Source organism: Primulina huaijiensis, chromosome 4 (assembly GCF_012295235.1).
Source record: "Primulina huaijiensis isolate GDHJ02 chromosome 4, ASM1229523v2, whole genome shotgun sequence".
NCBI classification, from domain to species: Eukaryota; Viridiplantae; Streptophyta; class Magnoliopsida; order Lamiales; family Gesneriaceae; genus Primulina; species Primulina huaijiensis.
In genome coordinates this window covers 11,006,678-11,027,891 of record NC_133309.1, presented here as the reverse complement: position 1 = coordinate 11,027,891, position 21,214 = coordinate 11,006,678, and the positions used below count along the sequence as shown (strand labels likewise).

Sequence of the window (21,214 nt, the reverse complement as noted above, 5' to 3'; positions counted from 1 at the left end):
ATGAATGTCACAACTAATGAACTGAATTCAATAAAGTAAAAAATGAATACATATATGATGATATGATATGAAGTGATTTGTTATGGCTCGATATGTAGACGTTCATGTTTATGCTTTTAAGGATCATGAAACTTATTTTAATTACAGTACTTTTTACTGTTGCATGATTTGTATATATACTTGTTATAACGGTTCAGGTGTGTTAGTCTTTAGACTCACTAGGTGTGATTGATGCAGGTGATCATGTGGATGAGGAGACTGGAAGCGATGAAGACTTAGTAGGTTGGGCTGGGGGTGCAGGTGAAAACTCGAGGACCTAGCGTTTCTTCCGTATAATATGATTTTTGACACATGGGTTTAAACAATAATTTTAAATGTGTTAGAATCTTTTATACGCTGTTGATTCGTCAGACTTTTGGTAGTATGTTCGAGATTCTCTTTTAAAACAGTAGACTAGGAGATTGCTTCCATTTTTAAGATTTAATTAACTGCAGTTATTTTTATTCAGTTGATGGTTGACTTATTTTTACGTATATCAGTACGCGTGTATTTTCGAGCATATCTTTTTTTAAAAAAAAATTAGTAGACGTTTCAATACATGTGTTCAAAATATAAATTTAGCTAGCCTAATTATTATTCAGAAACAAATTGTATTTGCAGACTTTGTATTCTGATCAAATGGACGTGAGAGTTGGAAAGGGATGATAAACCTTCCTCCCAAGTATTGTACGTGGTATGCAATTTTAAATTATGTAAGGGAATTTTTTTGAGTTTTTTACATTTTCGTATGTATTTGGTTTCCTTAATTTTATATATATAGAGTGGCCATTTCATGGAGAGTGCGATTGAGATGAATTATTATTGTCAGATAAACACGAAAACAAAGAAAACATGGGGAGGAAATGCAAAATATAAGATAATATGCACATAACCAACTGCAGAAATGTCAATCAAAGTTCATAGAGCTCCCACAATGACAACACCTGGTGCAACGGATGACCAGTTTCATGCAAAATAAGTTTAAATGATACCCCGAGATTTGTTCGAGCAGCAGTTGCAAAAGAACAAGACATCATCCGCTACAAATACATTCATTTAGCAAGTCAAAAGCTTCACAAAAGGTGGCGAGCTACCATTTCTTTGATGACAGTGTTCAGTTCAAGTTCTATTCGATTGTCCTACCTCCTCTTAGGCTTCCGCCCCACTCAATGTAACTGTCCTGTGATTCGAACTCCTGCACAAGTATTCAAATTACAATACAAAACTAAGAAAGAAAGTTGTATTATTGGATTAAGTAGAAAGGAAGAACTCTTGAGAAGATGACGAAAAACTTACAAGTTGGCTCAACCGGAAATCAGGAGGTGTATCAAGCTCTATGTTAGCAGGATCAGGAACCAAAGATTGGCTCCACCTGAAATCAGGAGGCGTATCAAGCTCTATGTTAGCAGGAGCAGGAACCAAAACTTGGCTCAACCTGAAATCAGGAGGCGTATCAAGCTCTATGTTAGCAGGATCGGTAACCAAAGCTATGCACGCCTCTAGATCCCTTTTCAAATGCTCAGGCCCTAGACGAGCATAATCAGAAAGACGGGGCTTGTCACTCGGTGCTTGGGCATCTGCATTTTCATCCCTATTGGGGGATTGGCTTTGAAGAAGTTCGTCGCACAAAGATAGCCCTTCCACCAATTGCTGAGAACTAAGCAAAAACTGCGACTCATTTTCCCACCATTTGTCTTCAGCAACTTCCTCATCATCCTCGTTCCCTAGTTCATCAGTTGGAATTTCCATATTATTGTGAATTTGATCACGGGAAAGCTCAGAAGTTTTCATCTCTTCTAACATATGAACCCGATATAGCTAGAACAAGACATAAGTTGTAAATGAGAGAAAAGCGGAGATGGACAAATAAATTAATGGACTGAGAGATCATCTCTGAACAAAGTTGTGGTCCGATCAACACAAGTCACAAACGAATTCATCACGTATTTAAAGGTAAAACACAATGGGAGCAACGATTGCCTGATTGTTTATGTGGCGGCCTCCTTAGTACACCCATTAAAATGTGGAGTTTGAATAATCGAATGATTTAAAAATCTATAACTTTCAATATAATGATAAGCAATTCCATATATTTAATAGGAAAAATCAACTGTCAACTGCCGACATATAACATAGATCGACAGAATGAAAATGGAGAAAAATTATCCAACAAATCAACACCATTAATTCGAAGTAAAGCACTTCCTAAATGAGGATAACATAACTGCATCCATATTAACAACACACCCAAGTAAACTCCCACACTTCACAAAATAGCCAGTGACGCAAAAAATAATTATGGCCATGATAGAAAGTCAGAATCACCTGTGCTACAGGAAGGGTAGAATCCTGTTCTGGCTCATAACTAGAGAGTCTTCTTTCAGTACAAGGAGGTTCAGGAGTCACCGACTTCGGTGTAACGGGATCCACTTTAGTAATCATCGCATCATTACCTTCGGAAATATCTTCTTCGATTTTCTCGCTCTGCTTGCCTTGCTGCTGCTGGTAAAACACTTTTGAGATAACATATTCCCCCTCTCTTTCATCTTCACCTGTCCCAAGGTGATACTGATGCATCACCCAATTAGTCTTCTCTGCCTTTCCACCTCGAACTGGGGTTATATACAGAACCATAATCTTCTTGCATCCATTTTGTATGCCATCAAGGAAAACAGGTTTTGTACGGCCAGTCTTATGCCAACGAACATCTCCTAGATCATCGCCATGTATTTTTCGACGCTTTCGTGTTCCAGTATTGTAAGCTTTGATCGCTCGGTGAAAAAAGTGTGATACCCTTCCATCTTGTTTTACACCTGAAAATATCATAATGTTGAGTTAAGTGTACATGAGTGAGAATAACATTTGGATGGATAACCTCCTGAAAAATATAAGGAAATAAAGTTGCGTCTTGATTACTAGCTATAATTTTTGACCTAGTGTCAAGCGCTTGATCCTAACACATAATATTTTGAAATCTGAAAACATAACATAACAAAACAAAGAGAAAGAACAAGAAACACAGAGAGAACAATGGATTGTAGTATTACCAGGTAAATTTTGAGGATGAGTATAACAAATGCCGTTATCTTCTTCAACAGTAGGAACAAATTCATCAATAAAAGGATGAGGTTTTATATTATCAACACCAACTTTAGCGAGTAAGTGCAACATTATTTCTTGATCAGATGGATCAAATTTGACACCACTTGGTAATCCTGGCCACTCATGAGCAACCTACATAAGAAATGAATGCTGACTTGGTCACTACTCTTACACTTACATTTTAACAGCTAATACAACATTGTTATACATAAAAGGACCAAAGATTTGAGCATCCTTGTTCTTTTATTTACATAGAAAATGAATCACAAAATGTTATATATGCCAGTCAAATTTGGAACAGTCTAAGGTCTGTCAGGTGATAGCAATAATAGATTCCACAGAGGCGAATATTCGAAACATTAGTGTTCATCTCCTGGGAAGTCCTACAGTTAAATTTCATTTAAAACAAAATTTCACCAATTACAGACTATGAAGAACAGATTCCTAGAAATGGAATATCCAACAGGGCATATTCAACATTGAATTTTTTTTCGGTAACCCATAACCTCTTAGCTATCACGCCAACGAATAACAACAACTGGCAAGATTGTATATTCAATCCATATAAAACAAATTAAGAATTTTAAGTATGATGTGACTACAAATTTTTCGATTACTTTCTTGTTTGAGTAGTGTTTACGTGGGGAGGGAAGGGGTGGAGAGCCTTTGTCTTCCGAGAGAGCATACACAAGAAACACACTCAAGTGCTCTGTAGATGTGTTCATCCAGAAGAAGTCATATTATCAAACAAGAGATACATGTATTCCATTGCGAATCGTGTATTTCATGAAAATAATCCTAAAGGCATATTAGCATACAAATAAAGAGGAAAGACGACATAGGGAGTTTCGAATCATACGTCGCTATTGTTGATCGTAAATTGGCAATTTGGGCAAGATTTTGTTGGGTTGCTACTCCAGCTGACTTTTAGTGGATCACACCTACCAGATGCACTCCTAATTTTAGTGGCAATTCTGTTGGGGTCAACCAACCATGATGGCCTACAAGATATACAAAAGGTAAAGAAATCGTGAACTTCTCCAAGCACCAGTAGGAGCAAGAAGATGGCTTCTACACATTGAACGCTCCTGTTTATTTATACAGAAACCCATATATGATGCTCCTCTTTCATAGTTATTTGGGGCACAAGGCGCACTAAAACACTAGGATGCCCGCGCATTATTGAAGTAAAACACATTTGGCATAAATTTACAAAATCCACATATATAGTGTTTTATAGTTTATACTATAATATTACATAAATTAAATATATTTAACAGAGATATCAAACTATATAAATAAAAAATCTATTAATAAATAATGCTGCATGAATCATAACTAAAGAAAAACTTCAATCTATCTCAAATTTATCAGTGTCTCATAAGTTCATAGTATACTAAGGAATAAAACTTCAAAAAGGGTTGAAAGTTGCCTGATTGGAATCGGTAGAAAGCGAGAAATCAAACCTGTTCTTTTGCACTTAGTATTTCTGATTTTCTGCTGCTGTGCAACGATGTAATTAGAGTCTGAAGTTTGAAGGAGAGTGGGAGAGATCAAGAGACTACATGTCAATAAATGCACACAAGGGTTACCCCCATGTACATAGGGTACGTTTGGCAGCGCCTGCCGCCTAGGCGAAGCCAGACACTCGCTTTTAACAACTATGCCTCATTTCACTAATGTCAATTTTATTTCCAAGAGATCTATTCATAAAAAATTGCCATGCCTACCAATTCTACAAGTTTTTCAACTCTCATCTTAAACTTCATGCCAATTCGGATAGTAGTTTCCTTTCATTACACATAAAAAAAATCCATCAATTAAATGTTTATAATCGAGCATCTCGAATTCCAAAAAAAAACGTACCCATCAGAAAAAACATGATCCTTCCAATCATGTCGATAAATCTTATCACTCGCGGACGCAAACGATGTAAGAAAAGAAAACTAGTTTGGTCATATTATGCAAACACTCTGCCCTCAAGCATTTGACAACTTACAGCATTCAAAATGTTACACTTTTTCTGTAAAAAGTTTAGGCAAATAATAAGATCTACAAAATATTATAAATACACACCAATTCAAAGTATTTTCAAATAACAAATTGTAGAGATTGTTGCAAATAGAGTTTGTATTGGTATGAAACCACGTTGCCACCATGGTTACATTAATTTTCGTAAAAAATAACCACACCTGTTAGAGTAGATGCCCTGCAAGCCAACTGTTGGCTATATATTTTATTGACTCAGTTGTAATAAACAATCTTTATTTTAATATAATTCATTATTTCATGGTTTTTTTATTTCTTTATCTGTATACCCATGTTATCAAACATAGATAAAGATCTTGATTATATTTTAATACAAATAAATCGTAATTCGATGTTGAAACTCGTTTGTAAACACTGTATGATCTAAATTCGTTCCTAGTCGATCAGCCGCCTAAAACATGGATAAAGGTCGCTTGAGCTCGAGACTAGCATCTGTGATGTTGTGTACTGCGTTTCTTGGTAAGGGCATAGAGATGTCCAAACGTGCAGATGGGTAGTCATATGATGATTATACCGAACAACCCTCTCTCGAACTTTCCAAGTGGTTATCATTCATCGAGAGGATAAGTCTGTGGTTATGATTGTACACCATTAGTCCTTACGACCCGGGACAACACTGAGGCTCTATATGCTAGGGTTGTGCTTTGACTCGTGTACTGGCTCCAGGAGAGTCATCAGGTAGCGAGGTTTGGTACAGTTGCGAAACATATAGGAGCCAGTGTATTGTAGTCTGGGATTCACCGCTCACCTGCGGGTGTGGATATCCTATGTGATCTGAAGAAATTATAGTGCATGGAATCTCTGGCCAGAGTATGAGATGTACGTTAGAGAAGGAGTTCTCGAACGATACATGCGATGCCATTATTAATATTTATCACATAGTTATCGAATTATCATGCAACCCTCGATTAACCAATGGTTGCAAATTCGATCGAGATATATGGGATGAAGAGACCGTACTGTACGTTAATCATAATTGACTGCTTATTGCAGGCACTATGTTATGTTCAGAGAATTTCAAGAATCACGCACACACAATTTCAAGTAATAGAACAGTAAGAGAAATGGAAACTTATATTCAATGAAGAAAATGGAAACCCAGAGTTTATGCGCTCTGTACAAGATTTCTCTCCCTAGCCAAAGCTAGAGCTCACTCAACAGAAATATAACTGAATGACTCTCTTCTCTCCTCTAACTGCTCTTTTATTCCCCCCCAATCACGTGTTTCTTCCCCTTGTTGAACCTGGGCTCATAACATTACTGACCTCCTCAAAATGCGCCTTGTCCTCAAGGCGATAATCAGGAAACTGCCTTTGAAAATCTTCTAGACTCTCCCATGTAGCTTCCTCTTCGGATCGTGGGCGCCAATGTTGGACAGCTAAAACCAAAGCCATTAATTCTCGTTCATACGTTGATTTTGTTGAAGCCCTCTCAGCCAACGCCTTACTGTAGTTGGCGACGGGCCTGCCCTCTTGGACCAGCACTGCTCCTAACCCCACTCCGGATGCATCACACTCCAGCACAAACTCTTGATTAAAATTGGGCATTTTAAGTACAGGAGCCGTGCTAAGAGCCTCCTTGAGCTTGATAAACGCCTCCTCTGCCCTGTCGTTCCAGGAAAAATTATTTTTCTTCATCTGATCTGTTAATGGTTTAGCAATCTTCCCATAATCTTTAATGAATTTTCTGTAGTAACCTGTCAACCCCAGAAATCCCCTCAAACCCTTTGTGTTTTTCGGTCTCGGCCACTAACTAACACAAGTTATCTTGTCTGGATCTACCATTACCACTTGACCCGTGATAATATGTCCCAAGTAGCCTACTTGACGCAACCCGAAGTGACATTTCTTTTTATTCAGAACAGTCTGAACATCGAGCACCATTCTCACATGCAACAAGTGTTCCTCCCACCCTTCACTGTAAATCAATATATCATCAAAAAATACAAGAACAAATTTCCTCAGATAAAGCCGGAATACCTCATTCATTGTGGCTTGGAACGTTGCCGGCGCGTTTTTCAAACCAAAGGGCATTACCACAAATTCGTAATGCCCATCATGCGTTCGAAACGCTGTTTTTGGAATATCATCGGGTTGAACTCGAATTTGGTGATACCCCGACCTAAGATCCAGCTTTGAGAAGTACTTCGCACCATGCAATTCATCGAAGAGTTCCTCCACCACTAGGATAGGATATTTGTCAGATATGGTGATCTCATTCAAGGCCCGGTAATCAATACAAAATCGCCAACTGCCATCTTTTATTTTACTAAAATTACGAGGCTGGAGTATGGGCTGCTACTTGGCTGTATGACACCCGATTTGAGCATGTCTCGCACCATACGTTCTATCTCATCTTTTTGGTGATGGGCGTAGCGATATGGACGCACCGACACCGGCCCATACCCCTCCTTGATGTTTATGATATGATCTTGTAATCGTCGAGGAGGCAATCCTGTAGAATCTTGAAATACTCCTCCATACTGAGAGAGGAGAATGTCGATTGCCTTATTGGAACCTTCGTGCTCTACTGCTAGTTTCCTCAGCACACTGTCATTCCACTTGACCAGTACCGCCCCACAAAATTCCACCTCTTTCACTTTAGCAAGGGATTTGTATGATACTACAGATCTACTGAGTGTCAGGTCTCCTCATAGAACCACAGTCTGTCCTTGCAACGTAAATCTCATCTCCATATTGGCCCAATTCAGCATGACGTCGCCCAAAGTTCGGAGCCAGTCAACGCCCAGAATGAGATCAAGTTCACCCAGCTCAAATAAATATCCCTCGATTTGTATCTGCCAAAGACCCAAATCGACTTCCACCCCTTTACACAACCCTTGACAAGCCACACGGCATCCATCCCCCAGGCACACGCTAAATTTCACACCCTCATCCACTTTGATTCCCAAATCAGTAATCAAATTTCTCGAAATGAAATTGTGGCTCGCACCACTGTCAACCATGGCCACCACCTCTCGTCCTACTACTTTCGCCTTCATTTTCAGCGTCTGCGGTTGATTAATACCGCTGACGGAGTACATTGGCAGCTCCAGTGTATTGTATTCAGTGACCGGTGCTCCCACCCACGCTTCAGTCTCCTCCTGCTGTTTGTCACTTCCCTCCTCAGCTGCCCCCTGGCCCTCATCGACTTCTTCCCCATCCTCTTCTGCCAAAATCGTCACCCTTAGACTCTTATTTGCACATCGATGTAAGGGGTGATATGGCTCCCCACATTTAAAACATAGCCCTTTCTCCCTTCTGCGCAAAAACTCTTGGTGTGATACGATTCTACCATCACGATTCCTCGGTGCCTGGATCCTCGTTGTTCCGCCACTGTTCCCACCTGGATAAGATCGCGACCCCCCTCCGTAATTCGTCGGAGCGTGTGTCCTGTGAGGATTTTCTTCTCCTGGACCCAACGCTCTTGCATTTAGACGTGATGGTGGGTTACCAGGATGGCGTTCCTTATCAGTGGAATGGGCCTGATTAGCCCAATTCATATTCATGGGCCCTCTCTGTTTAAGACCCTGGCCAAGCCCAGATCTACTTCTGCCACGATCCATCACCTTACCGAACAACTCCACTTCCAACCCCCTCGCCAACATCGCGCAATCCACAGCCCGCGGATTATGAACAATCATGCGCCAACGAATCTCCTCCCGCAACCCGCTCATAAAATAACCCAGGCATTGGTCCTCTTGAACGTCACCAATCTGGGCAACCAACATCTCAAATTGTTCGATATATGCGTCAATGGATTGTTGCCCCTGCTTCAGCGAGGCTATGAGCTCAAATGGATTAGCCTCATACCCGCCATACCTCTTAATCAACTCTTCCGCAAACCGATCCCAGTTCATGTTAGGGACTCTCACCTTCATCCAGCGGAACCAATGAATGGTGGATCCCTGCATACAGATGTAAGCCAGTTTGAGCCTACATCCGGTTGGGGTGTTATGAACATCGAAGTATTGCTCCACTTTCCCCAGCCAACCCATCGGGCCCTCTCCTTCGAACACAGGTAATTCGATCCTCCTCAACGCCATCGTCATCTCTTCTGTAATTGTTTCGTGACTCCCTCCGTTGGAGGCTTCCGCACTCTCCTTCCCTCCTCCTTCTAGCGCCTCCTCGTAATGACCGTGACCCTTCCCTCCTTCTTGTGTTTTAATCAGCTGCTCCATCAGTCCCCTCAGCTCATGGAAACTGCCGAGCGTTTGGTCGAGTTTATCCAACCTTCCCTGTACCTGCAGCATACTCTCCTGCAACCCATTCACCGATCGTTCCATTGTTTCGAACTTCGCATCATTGCAAGTGTTGGCCATCTTCTTTGTGCGTCCTTCAAATCCGGCAGGTCGGACCAATGTTATGTTCAGAGAATTTCAAGAATCACGCAAACACAATTTCAAGTAATAGAACAGTAAGAGAAATGGAAACTTATATTCAATGAAGAAAATGGAAACCCAGAGTTTATGCGCTCTGTACAAGATTTCTCTCCCTAGCCAAAGCTAGTGCTCACTCAACAGAAATATAACTGAATGACTCTCTCCCCTCCTCTAACTGCTCTTTTATTCCCCCCATTCACGTGTTTCTTCCCTTTGTTTCTCCTAGCATACGTTTTAATTATCTTAGGCTTCTCAAGGGCTATTTTTGTTGGGCCTTTCCAAGTCTTTCACGATTGAACCTGGGCTCATAACACACAATCAGTGATACCTAGGGAATCATGGGGCGATGCTACTAGACGCTCTTACCATGATCCGATGGGTGCAATCAGAAATGAGTTCTGACAATCTTGATCAAGGTGTTGATGAAAAGAATGGGGCTAACTAGGGTAAGCCCGAATAAGAATAAATGTTATTCTGAATCACAAAGAGTTGTGAACCAACGGCTAGCTGTATCCCTGAACCATTGAGGGTCACACAAGCACTGGATCGTTTGTTCCCGTTTGAGAGAAATTAAATTCAAAAAGTTGAATATATATTATGATATAGTAAATTCAAGGAGTTGAATTAATAAAATTTGAAAATTTAATTTATTAAACTCAAAAGTTGAGTTTATTAAATTTTTGTGGTGATAAATTCAAGGAGTTGAATTTATAATTTAATTATTATATTCAAATGTTGAATTTATAATGAATTTAATTTGTTAAGCTCAAAAGTTGAGTTTATTAAATATTAAATTAAATATAGTAGGAGTATGTTTAATGGGCATGTAGGAGTACAAGTCCAACATATTAAATAATTAAATTATTAATGGACTTTGATTAATTAATTAAACTAGTTGGACTAGCCCAATTAATTAATGAAGCCCATTAATGTTAATTATGGAATTTAGGTCAAGACTATTGTTTTTTAAGGAAATAAAAAGAAAAAAAAAATTGACCTAGCCTCCATTATTCCCAATTGTGACTCACGAGAATTACATCTCCCAATCCTCCAAATATTTTGGCCACTCTTCAAGAAAAAGAGATTTGAGTCATCTCTCAAATTTTTGATCTCAACGTAAAAACTTCTTTCAAATATTTTAGTGCTGTTTGAAAGAGGAACAAATCTTCTGGTCGAGGATTTAATAGAAGGAGTTCTTGAAGAAAGTTCGTAAGAATTCATCAAGAGCTATCTCCGCTAATCCCGGAAAAGTTGGAGCCTTGTGAAATTTTCACCGAAGGTATAAATTCTAACATCTTATGTATGTTTCATAATAATAAACCATACGAGTGCCCAAATCAAATATATTTAGATTGTCAAAATAAAATAAAAATTTTAAAAAGTTCTGCTGCGTTTGGGCACGAGAAAACCGAGATCCAACAGTGGTAGCAGAGCCAAGGTTTTTCTAAATCGTATGGTTTTGATATTGAATAATTTATTTCTAACCACACAGGAAAATTTTTCAGAAAATTGCAGCAGCATTAAAATTATTTTTTTCCCGGAAAACAAAAAAAAAATTTCGGATCTGCCCGGAACTGTTCCGAACAGACCGCGCGCAGGGCTGTGTCTCGGGAAGCGTGCTGGCTGATGGGCTTGAATTGTTTGGGCCTAGGGTGCAATTTTCTGATTTTTCAAATTTTTGGGTAAAATTGATATTTTTGAAAATTGGTTCAATTTTTCTTTTTGAAAATTAATTTTTGGATAATTAATAATTTTCTTGTAAAATAAATAATTAGAATATGATTTTAATTATTTATGGTAAAAATGAGTTTTACAAGAAATCAATTATTATTGATTTAATTAGAAATTAAATAAATGTGTTTATTTAATTTATTAGATTCTTTAATAATTGTTATGTTTAGTGATGAAATTATTAGATATATGATTTATCAATTAATTAAATTTGTTTAATTAAATTGATGTTAATATTTGATATTAAATGCATGCAGGATGATCGAGGGCCTTGACCAATGTGTTAGGTATGTATATGTTAAGAAATTTTACTGTTTTTATTCATTTTGTTAATATTTGATATTATTAAAAGTGGGCCTGGTTTATAGCCCGTTCCCACCCCATGAAATGTATCTCTTATGTGCCATGGCTATTTAAATGTAATTATTAGAAATAGTGGGAGATCAAGACTGGAAGATGGTGGGCCCGATGAACAAGATGAAGACATGTAAAATATTGGAAGCTATTGTAATTGTTGCATTTGCATCCCTGCATTCACCTAGGTTTTGGACCTGGATCCATGTATGGCTCACATGGATCTAATAGTGTTAGCGATCGATCATCCTTATTTATTGTTGAATGTCATATTATGATATATGCGATATATAGTAGTATGCATGTATATATATTATTGAATAATATAATTGCATGAATCTGGCAAACATACAAACTCGTGGCACGCGATTTTTAAATTAAAATGATGAGACAATTTTAAAATTAAAATCCCTCATTTTGAATAAGATGCAAAATTTATATCAAACCGAAAAAGTAAAAATTAAAAGAGTTTAATTTTTTCTTGCCTTCCATCAACCGTGGTTACATGTTGATCGCTATCCGCGGACAGTGTCTGGCTCATATTATTGGGGAAGCCTGGACGCCGGAAAGCTGTGACTTCCACCGGACATATGATGTGAATTGAGTGGAACTCCCATGACTTCGGCTCATATTATTGGGGGAACTCATGGAGACCGTCTACTACAATTCAATATTGATGGGTTGGTTTGACACGTGAAAATAAACGACGTCATATTATTGGGTCCTTATTAAACGTGAGGCAAAACACGCGAAGGTTGTATAGGAATGCAATTGGATTCTACTTTTTAGAAATTATAATTGGCTGATATTATTCGTGATTATAATTGGCTAGTTGGACTCTACGTGCCTACTAAGGAAATACGTTTTCCCTTTTTCATCAGAGGGTGATGGAAATGTCAAAATAGTGTGAGGGAAATTTATAAAATGAAATCCATATTTTATATCTTAGAATTATTTTAAAATTATCAGTAACCATTGTTTGTTTTCATTTTCAGTATATTTACGATGTCTACTCGTAACCCATAGTTGTCAATCGCGTATAGCGCCCCGTAGCACAAAGGTTGCTCAAGGCTATAGCGCATAGCGAATAGCGTAGCGAGGGTTATTTGAAAGTAAAGCGCCACAAATATATAAATATATAATATATAGCATATAGTAACATTAATTCATAAACCTTAATTTCCAGCATAATAATTCTTCAACTTTAATTTTAAATACTAAAACTTGAAATTATATTAAGTTTTTTCATTTAAATATCATAGAAGACACAAAAATAAAGTAAAAAACGCAGAAAAATATAATTTCCAGCAAAAACCTAACTAAGTACATGCAAAAAAACCAAAATTAGAAAAAAAAAAGTCAGAAAATAAGTATGCAGCTTTGCTTTGCAATAGTGCCGCTATTTCAGCTATCGCGATTGTCGATATAGTGCCAATAGCGAGCGCGATTGCAAAGTCCATGGCGCGTAGCGGTCCGTAGCGATGTGGTGTCGCTTCGCCACGCTATTCGCTATAGCGAGCGCTACAGGGGCTATTGACAACTATGTCGTAACCCGCTTTCAATCATTCTCGATCAAAACAAATTGACTGGCCCTAGCTATCATGACTGGTTCCGAAATTTAAAGATTGTTCCGAACTCCGAGAGGATTGCGTATGTGCTTGATAAGAAGCCACCAAAGGAGGCATCTCCTGATATCAGTAGGACTGAGTTAGCTAAGCTTGAGAAATAGTGGGACCATGATCTTCAAGCTAAGAGCTACATGTTGGCTTCTATGTCGAATGAACTTCAGATGAGGTTCGAGGAGGCGGTGAATGCTGCTGACATTTACCTTCATCTGAAAGAATTGTATGTTGTGCAAACTCGTTCAGAGAGACATGCTGCTGTTAAAGAACTCGTGACTATACGCTTGCGAGAGGGGACTTCGGTCCATGAGCATGGTGTTAGGATGATTGGGCTTCTCGAGAAGTTGGTGGGACTCGACTTGGTTATACCTAGTGAGCTCTCGACTGATATTCTATTGCTGTATTTGCCTGCCTCGTTCGATGGATTTGTGGTTAATTTTAATATGAACAAGCTTGAGGCCAGCCTTGAAGAGTTGGTCAATATGTTCACTAATTATGAGGCCACAATTAAAAAGGAAAAGCCTGTTCTTATGGTGGGCTCTTCGTACGGTACGAAAAAGAGAGCCCCAAATAAAGGCAAGAAGCGTTCTGCCCCTCCAAAAAAGAACAATCCCAACAAGAAGCCATACAAGAAACCAAATCCGGGGCCCACAAAGCCTGACAAGTCAGAACAAATCTGTTTCCACTGCAACAAGCCTAGACATTGGAGTCGTAATTGCGAGGAGTATCTAGCCCAGAAGCGTTCTGGCCATGGTATGTTTTATATTGAAGTTAATGTTTCTATTAATTCCTCTTCTTAGGTATTGGATACGGATGTGGTTCTCATCTATGCAATAATTTGCAGGTGATGGGAAGAAGCAAGAGGCTTAGAGATAGTGAGACCTTTCTAAGACTGGGAAATTGAGCAAGAGTTGTTGCCACTGCCATTGGAGACGTTACTTTAATTTTGGACAATAATTTTAAGTTATTTTTGAGACGTTTTATTTGTTCCTGAATTGATTAAAAACATTATTTCTATTTCTATGCTTGATAGGTATGGTTATTCTTGTGTTTTTGCTAAAAGTGTTTGCAATTTATACAAGAATGAATGTTTGATTGGAACTGGAGAATTAACAAACGATCTCTATAACTTAAAATTAAAAGATATTCCGTTGAACAATATCCAAGCGCGTACGAAAACAACAACAAACAAAAGAAAAATAGAAGATCCAAATCCCGCACAAATATGGCACGCTAGACTAGGTCATATTTCTCAAAGAAGGATGCATAAGCTAGTGGGAGAAGGCATGTTTGACCTGTCAGACATAAATTCTCTACCAACTTGTGAGTCCTGTCTAAAAGGAAAATGACTAAAACTCCATTCAATGGAAACGTGGAACGTGCACATGGTCTACTGGATTTGATCCACACGGACGTTTGTGGCCCGCTAAGTGTTAGCACAAAATTTGGGCATTATTACTTCATTACCTTTACTGATGACCATTCGAGGTATGGGTACGTTTATTTGATGAAACACAAATCTGAAGCATTTGAAAAGTTCAAAAAATTCAGATCTGAAGTAGAAAATTAGCTACAAAGAAGTATTAAAGCACTTCGATCTGATCGAGGTGGAGAATACTTGAGTGCTGAATTTTTGGGTTATCTAAAAGAGAATGGGATTCTCTCACAGTGGACTCCACCAGCAACACCACAATTGAATGGTGTTTCTGAACGCCGAAATCGAACCCTGATGGACATGGTTCGATCCATGATGGGATTCACTGAATTGCCTACATCGTTTTGGGGCTTTGCGCTTGAAACTGCGGCAATGTTGTTGGATAATGTCCATACCAAAGCAGTAGATAAAACACCATATGAGATATGGATGGGAAAAACTCCCAAATATTCTTACATGAGAATATGGGGATGTCCTGCTTACGTGAAGCAGACAGTGGGAGACAAATTGGATAGTAGATCCACTTTGTGCTACTTTGTAGGATATCCAAAGAATTATGTTGGATATTATTTCTATCATCCCAAGGAAGCAAAAGTGTTTGTTTCAATAAATGCCACTTTTTTGGAAAAAGAATTTCTATTAGATAGAAAAGGCAAGATTATAGAACTTGAAGAAATCCAAGATACTCCCTCAACTATAGAAGTTGACCCCATTTCCCAAGAACCAGTAGTTGAAGTACAAGCTCCTAAAAGGTCTGATAGGGTTATTAGACCACCTGCAAGATATACGCTTCTTCATGAACAAAGCCGTGATGAGCATTGTGTTGGATGTGATCCAATGAATTTCAAACAAGCAATATCTGATACTGATTCAACCAAATGGCTTGAAGCCATGCAGTCTGAAATGGACTCTATGTATTCAAACCAAGTATGGACATTAGTGGATCCACCTGAGGGAATCGTTCTCATAGGATGCAAATGGATCTACAAAAAAAGTTCGGGCCAGATGGGAAAGTAGTGACCTTCAAAGCAAGACTGGTTGCAAAAGGTTATACTCAAAGGCAAGGAATTGAGTGTGAGGAAACTTTTTCACCAGTAGTTATGTTTAAGTCCATTAGAATACTATTAGCCATAGCAGCATGGTATGACGATGAGATATGGCAAATGGATCTAAAGACTGCATTCCTCAATGGAGACATCAAAGAAGAGATTTATATGTCTCAAATTGAGGGATACACATCAGTAGGAAGTGAGCATAAGGTATGCAAACTTCGGAGATCTATATATGGTCTCAACCATACATCAAGGAGTTGGAACCTCAGATTTGATAGCACTATCAAAGAGTTTGCTTTTGCTAAGAATCCTGAGGAACCATGTGTGTACAAGAAAGTTAGTGGGAGCGCAGCGACATTCCTTATACTTTATGTTGATGACATTCTACTCATTGGGAATGATGTAGGATTATTACAATTAACTAAAGTATGGTTAGCGAGTAAATTTTCCATGAAAGACATGGGTGAAGCATCCTATGTATTGTGAATACAAATCTATAGAGATAGATCAAAAAGGATGTTGGGGCTCACCCAAGCCACTTATATCGATACCATTATAAAGCGATTCTCTATTGAAGAGTCCAAGAGAGGATACTTACCAATGTGTCATGGTATTACTTTATCTAAGCTATGTGTCCCAAAACTGATGAAGAGATAGAGATGATGACACGTATTTCATATGCGTGTATGGTATGATATCGACACGTCCCGATGTTGCTTACGCCTTGAGTGTTACAAGCAGATATCAGGCGAACCCTGGTCCAATGCATTGGAAGGCCGTGAGAGATATTCTTAAGTACTTGAGAAGGACTAAGAATTTGTTCATTGTCTATGGGGGTGGAGAATTGAAATTGGAAGGCTACACTGATTCTAGCTTCCAATATGATGTAGATCATTCGAAATCGACCTCTGGTTTTGTATTCATGCTTAATGGTGCGGCTGTCTCTTGGAAAAGTTCCAAGCAAGACACCGCTGCGGATTCCACCACTGAAGCTGAATGCATCGCTGCATCTGCTGCAGCCAAAGAGGCAGTTTGGATGAGGAATTTTGTCCAAGACTTGGGCGTTATTCCTAATGGAGTTTATCCAGTCCCGGTGTACTGCAACAACACCGGTGCCGTTGAGCAAGCAAAGGAACCAAGGTCTCATCAGCGATCCAAACATGTACTGAGGAAGTTCCACATCATCCGGGAGATTGTGGGAATAGGAGATATATCAGTCGAAAGAGTCCCCTCTGCAGATAACGTTGTTGATCCACTTACAAAGCCCTTGCCAGGACCATTATTTGAAAAGCATCCCGAAGCAATGGGATTAATGTTTATGAGTAGTTGGCTCTAGGGCAAGTGGGAGATTGTTAGAGTAGATGCCCTGCAAACCAACTGTTGGCTAGGGATTTTATTGACTCAGTTGTAATAAACAATATTTATTTTAATATAATTCATTATTTCATGTTTTTTATTTCTTTATATGTATACCCATGTTATCAAACATAGATAAAGACCTTGATTATACTTTAATACAAATGAATCGTAATTCGATTTTGAAACTCGTTTGTTAACACTGTATGATCTAAATTCGTTCCTAGTCGATTCAGCCGCCTAAAACATGGATACAGGTCGCTTGAGCTCGAGACTAGCATCTGTGATGTTGTGTACTGCATTTCTTGGTAAGGGCATAGAAATGTCCAAACATGCAGATGGGTAGTCATATGATGATTATACCGAACAACCCTCCCTCGGACTTTCCAAGTGGTTTTCATTCATCGCGAGGATACGTCCGTGGTTATGATTGTACACCATTAGTCCTTACGACCTGGGACAACACTGAAGCTCTATATGCTAGCGCTGTGCTTTGACTCGTTTACTGGCTCCAGGAGAGTCATCAGATGGCGAGGTTGGGTACAATTGCGAAACATATAGGAGCCAGTGCATTGTAATCGGGGATTCACCGCTCACCAGCGAGTGTGGATATCCTATGTCATCTGATGAAAATATAGTGCATCGAATCTCTGGCCAGAGTATGAGATGTACGTCAGAGAAGGAGTTCTCGAACGGTACATGCGATGCCACTATTTTATATTTATCACATAGTTATCGAATTATCATGCAACCCTCGATGAACCAAAGGTTGCAGATTCGATCGAGATATATGAGATGAAGGGACCGTACTGTACGTTAATCATAATCGACTGCTTATTGCATACACTATCAGTGATACCTAGGGGATCATGGGGCGATGCTACTAGACGCTCTTACCATGATCCGATGGGTGCAATCAAAAATGAGTTCTGACATTCTTGATCAAAATGTTGATGAAAAGAATGGGGCTAACCCGAATAAGAATAAATGTTATTCTGAATCACAAAGAGTTGTGAACCCACGGCTAACTGTATCCCTGAACCATTGAGGGTCACACAGACACAGGATCGTTTGTTCCCGTTTGAGAGAAATTAAATTCAAGAAGTTGAATATATATTATGATATTGTAAATTCAAGAAGTTGAATTTATGATAATTAAATTTTTGAGAGAATAAATTCAAGGATTTGAATTTATAAAATTTGAAAATTTAATTTATTAAACTCAAAAGTTGAGTTTATTAAATTTTGGAGGTAATAAATTCAAGGAGTTGAATTTATAATTTAAATATTAAATTCAAATGTTGAATTTATAATAAATTTAATTTCTTAAGCTCAAAAGTTGAATTTATTAAATATTAAATGAAATATAGTGGGAGTATGTTTAATGGGCTTGTAGGAGTACAAATCCAACATATTAAATAATTAAAGTTAATCATGGACTTTGATTAATTAATTAAACTAGTTGGACTAGCCCAATTAATTAATCAAACTCATTAATGTTAATTATGGAATTTAGGTAAAGTCTATTGTTTTTTAAGGAAATAAAAAGAAAAAAAATTGACCTAGCCTCCATTATTCCCAATTGTGACTCACGAGACTTACATCTCCCAATCCTCCAAATATTTTGGCCACTCTTCAAGAAAAAGAGATTTGAGTAATTTCTCAAATTTTTGATCTCAACGTAAAACTTCTTTCAAATATTCTAGTACTGTTTGAAAGAGGAACAAATCTTTTGGTCTTGGACTTAATAGAAGGAGTTTTTGAAGAAAGTTCGTAAGGATTCATCAAGATCTATCTCCGCTAATCCCGGAATAGTTGGAGCATTGTGAAATTTTCACCGAAGGTATAAATTCTAACATTCTATGTATGTTTCATTATAATAAACCATATGTGTGCCCAAATCAAATATATTTTGATTGTCAAAATAAAATAAAAATTTTAAAAAGTTCCGTTGCGTTTGGGCACGAGAAAACCGAGATCCAACAAGACTATCACGAGTTATTTAGTTAAACTACAGATACACATATTCCCACAATGCTGAAGACATGTAAATCTTACAGTCCATATTTTGAAATTCCACTTTTCCTCGGAAAAATAATCATAAGATAATGAAAAGGTAGGCATTTTGAACACAACAAAATCATCATTTATATCAGCGAAATAAATACACCTTAAATTTACCAATTATCAAAGCACTTCACTCCATCAAACCAAAAAACAAAAAAAAAAGGAAAAAGTAATCCAAAATGCGGAACAACTCCCGTCTGTCAGTAAACAAAAACCCAACCGAGTATTGACTTCAAGATTCAACTAACGCCAACAAAGATCGAATCTTTATGCGAACAGCTGATCAAAAAGTTCAACAATAAAACCATGGATTTTTAGCACTAGAAAGCGAAAGGGAACCCATTTCAAGAATCGCAACGAAACTTACCACGAGATTCAGCCATAACAAAATTAATATGCCTATTTTTGCATCTATCAAGCAACGATTCCACTAAAAACACGAAAACTTCAGGGAATAGACTCAAATGTGGGCAAATCCAAAACCGAAGAAAGCGATAAAAGAGATTACCCAGCCATGGAAAGATCCGATCCTTTTAAAGTTCCTCTTCAGTCTCCACTGGAGTAAAATGATTGATTCAAAAAGCCACTCTTGATTTTCGGAAGGATGATTTTTCGGGTTTCCACTGTAGTGCTTTATTTTGAAACTGGAAAGTGTGTAATGCTTTGTTTGTCTTCAGAGGAGGGAACAGTAAAAATAAATAAAATATCGGAAAAGGTGTAGAGTTGCAGTGTTATACAGTCCCGCCAAACGATACTTATCAATAATAGACTGAATTCACCATTGCCTGATCAATTGCCCCACATGATTAGGAATTTGTTTCATTTCTTGTAGGTATTATTTATTATTTCTTTTTTATGTAAGTTTTAATAATTTTAATATCATATATATTTTCATAATAAAATGAGCTTACGAATTATATATTAATTGATTGAGAATTTTTCCGTATTTAATTGTTATATATATATATATATCTACTTTATATGATATATATCATACTAGTAAGCAAGAGATATTTAATTTATAACAACTAGCTATCGACGCACACGCAACGTTGCGTGTGTTATGAAATTTTAAATATCATGATTTATATATGTGTAATAAATACTTTATGGAAAATTTGATTTTATTAATTATGTTAATTTACAGAACCAATAAAATATGATAAAAAATATTACAAAATAAATTATGTACGTGGGCGATAAATAAAGTATTAAGAATTGAAATGTTTAAACTAAAATACCATAATTACATGCACAAAATCATGTCATTAAATTCAAGCCACAAATGACTCATATTTCAAGAATTTAGAAACGAAATATACATAAAATCTTCACTTCCATTTACATGTCTCTTGCAAAAACAAAGTCGAACTCAAAAACTGTAAAGGCCTAGAAATCCTTACTTGAGAATTTGCGGAAAAATTAAAAATTTTCTTTTAAACTATATGAAATATCCAGTTCATAAAATAAACTGTCAAATAATGTATCATGTTTAAAAATAGCAGCGGAAGAAATTAATGTTGTAAAAATAACTGTAAAAATTTTATCCAACGGTAGGTAAAAATGTTTGAGCGATAACAATAATAAATGATGAAAAGTGAGGTCCTCGGGTCCCACTACTGCTGGCTCACTGATCCCCGCCCTCGGTCCCGACATCATCAGTACCTACAACAATCAAGTCTAGTGAGTCTAAAGACTCAGCATGCATATATCGTAAATAACAAGTAAATAAATAATAAAGTCGCATGCAAGTGAAAATATCCTGTAATGAGGTGTAACGTAAAATATCATTTCAAAGGTAATTATAGTACGTGCATGACTGAACTGAAAATATCAGTGAAAATGTTTGCTCCTTAGAGCCCTGTAATAAAATGGCATGTCATAAATTTTCTGTTGAGATTATGGTCTACGCAAGTGGTCCCTGAACTGAGCTGACCGGTAACTGGCGACCGGACCGGTAACTGGCGACCGGATTTAATAATGTACGTCTGATCAGACTCCTGCCACAGTATACTGGGTGAAACAA

The 21,214-nt window shown here is 37.7% G+C and overlaps 1 protein-coding gene across 5 annotated transcripts; it reads right to left on the bottom strand.

The window, feature by feature from the left end:
• Window positions 1-1,038: 1,038 nt before the first annotated feature.
• On the bottom strand, window positions 1,039-19,876 carry LOC140975309 (SUPPRESSOR OF GAMMA RESPONSE 1-like). Of its 5 annotated transcripts, none has more exons than XM_073438964.1 (7): window positions 19,556-19,688; window positions 19,303-19,467; window positions 4,001-4,142; window positions 3,087-3,273; window positions 2,365-2,852; window positions 1,336-1,857; window positions 1,039-1,234 (listed from the first exon to the last, which is right to left on the bottom strand). In XM_073438964.1, exons 4-7 carry the CDS (start codon window positions 3,208-3,210, stop codon window positions 1,166-1,168), a joined length of 1,203 nt encoding a protein of 400 aa, XP_073295065.1. In that variant the 5' UTR covers window positions 3,211-3,273; window positions 4,001-4,142; window positions 19,303-19,467; window positions 19,556-19,688; the 3' UTR covers window positions 1,039-1,165. The 5 variants fall into 5 exon arrangements, with proteins under 5 accessions (XP_073295065.1, XP_073295064.1, XP_073295063.1 ...); XM_073438963.1 differs by lacking the exons at window positions 19,303-19,467; window positions 19,556-19,688 and adding exons at window positions 4,608-5,333; window positions 19,111-19,296; XM_073438962.1 differs by lacking the exons at window positions 19,303-19,467; window positions 19,556-19,688 and adding an exon at window positions 19,697-19,876 and having other exon boundaries at window positions 1,349-1,857.
• Between the last annotated feature and the right edge of the window lie 1,338 nt (window positions 19,877-21,214).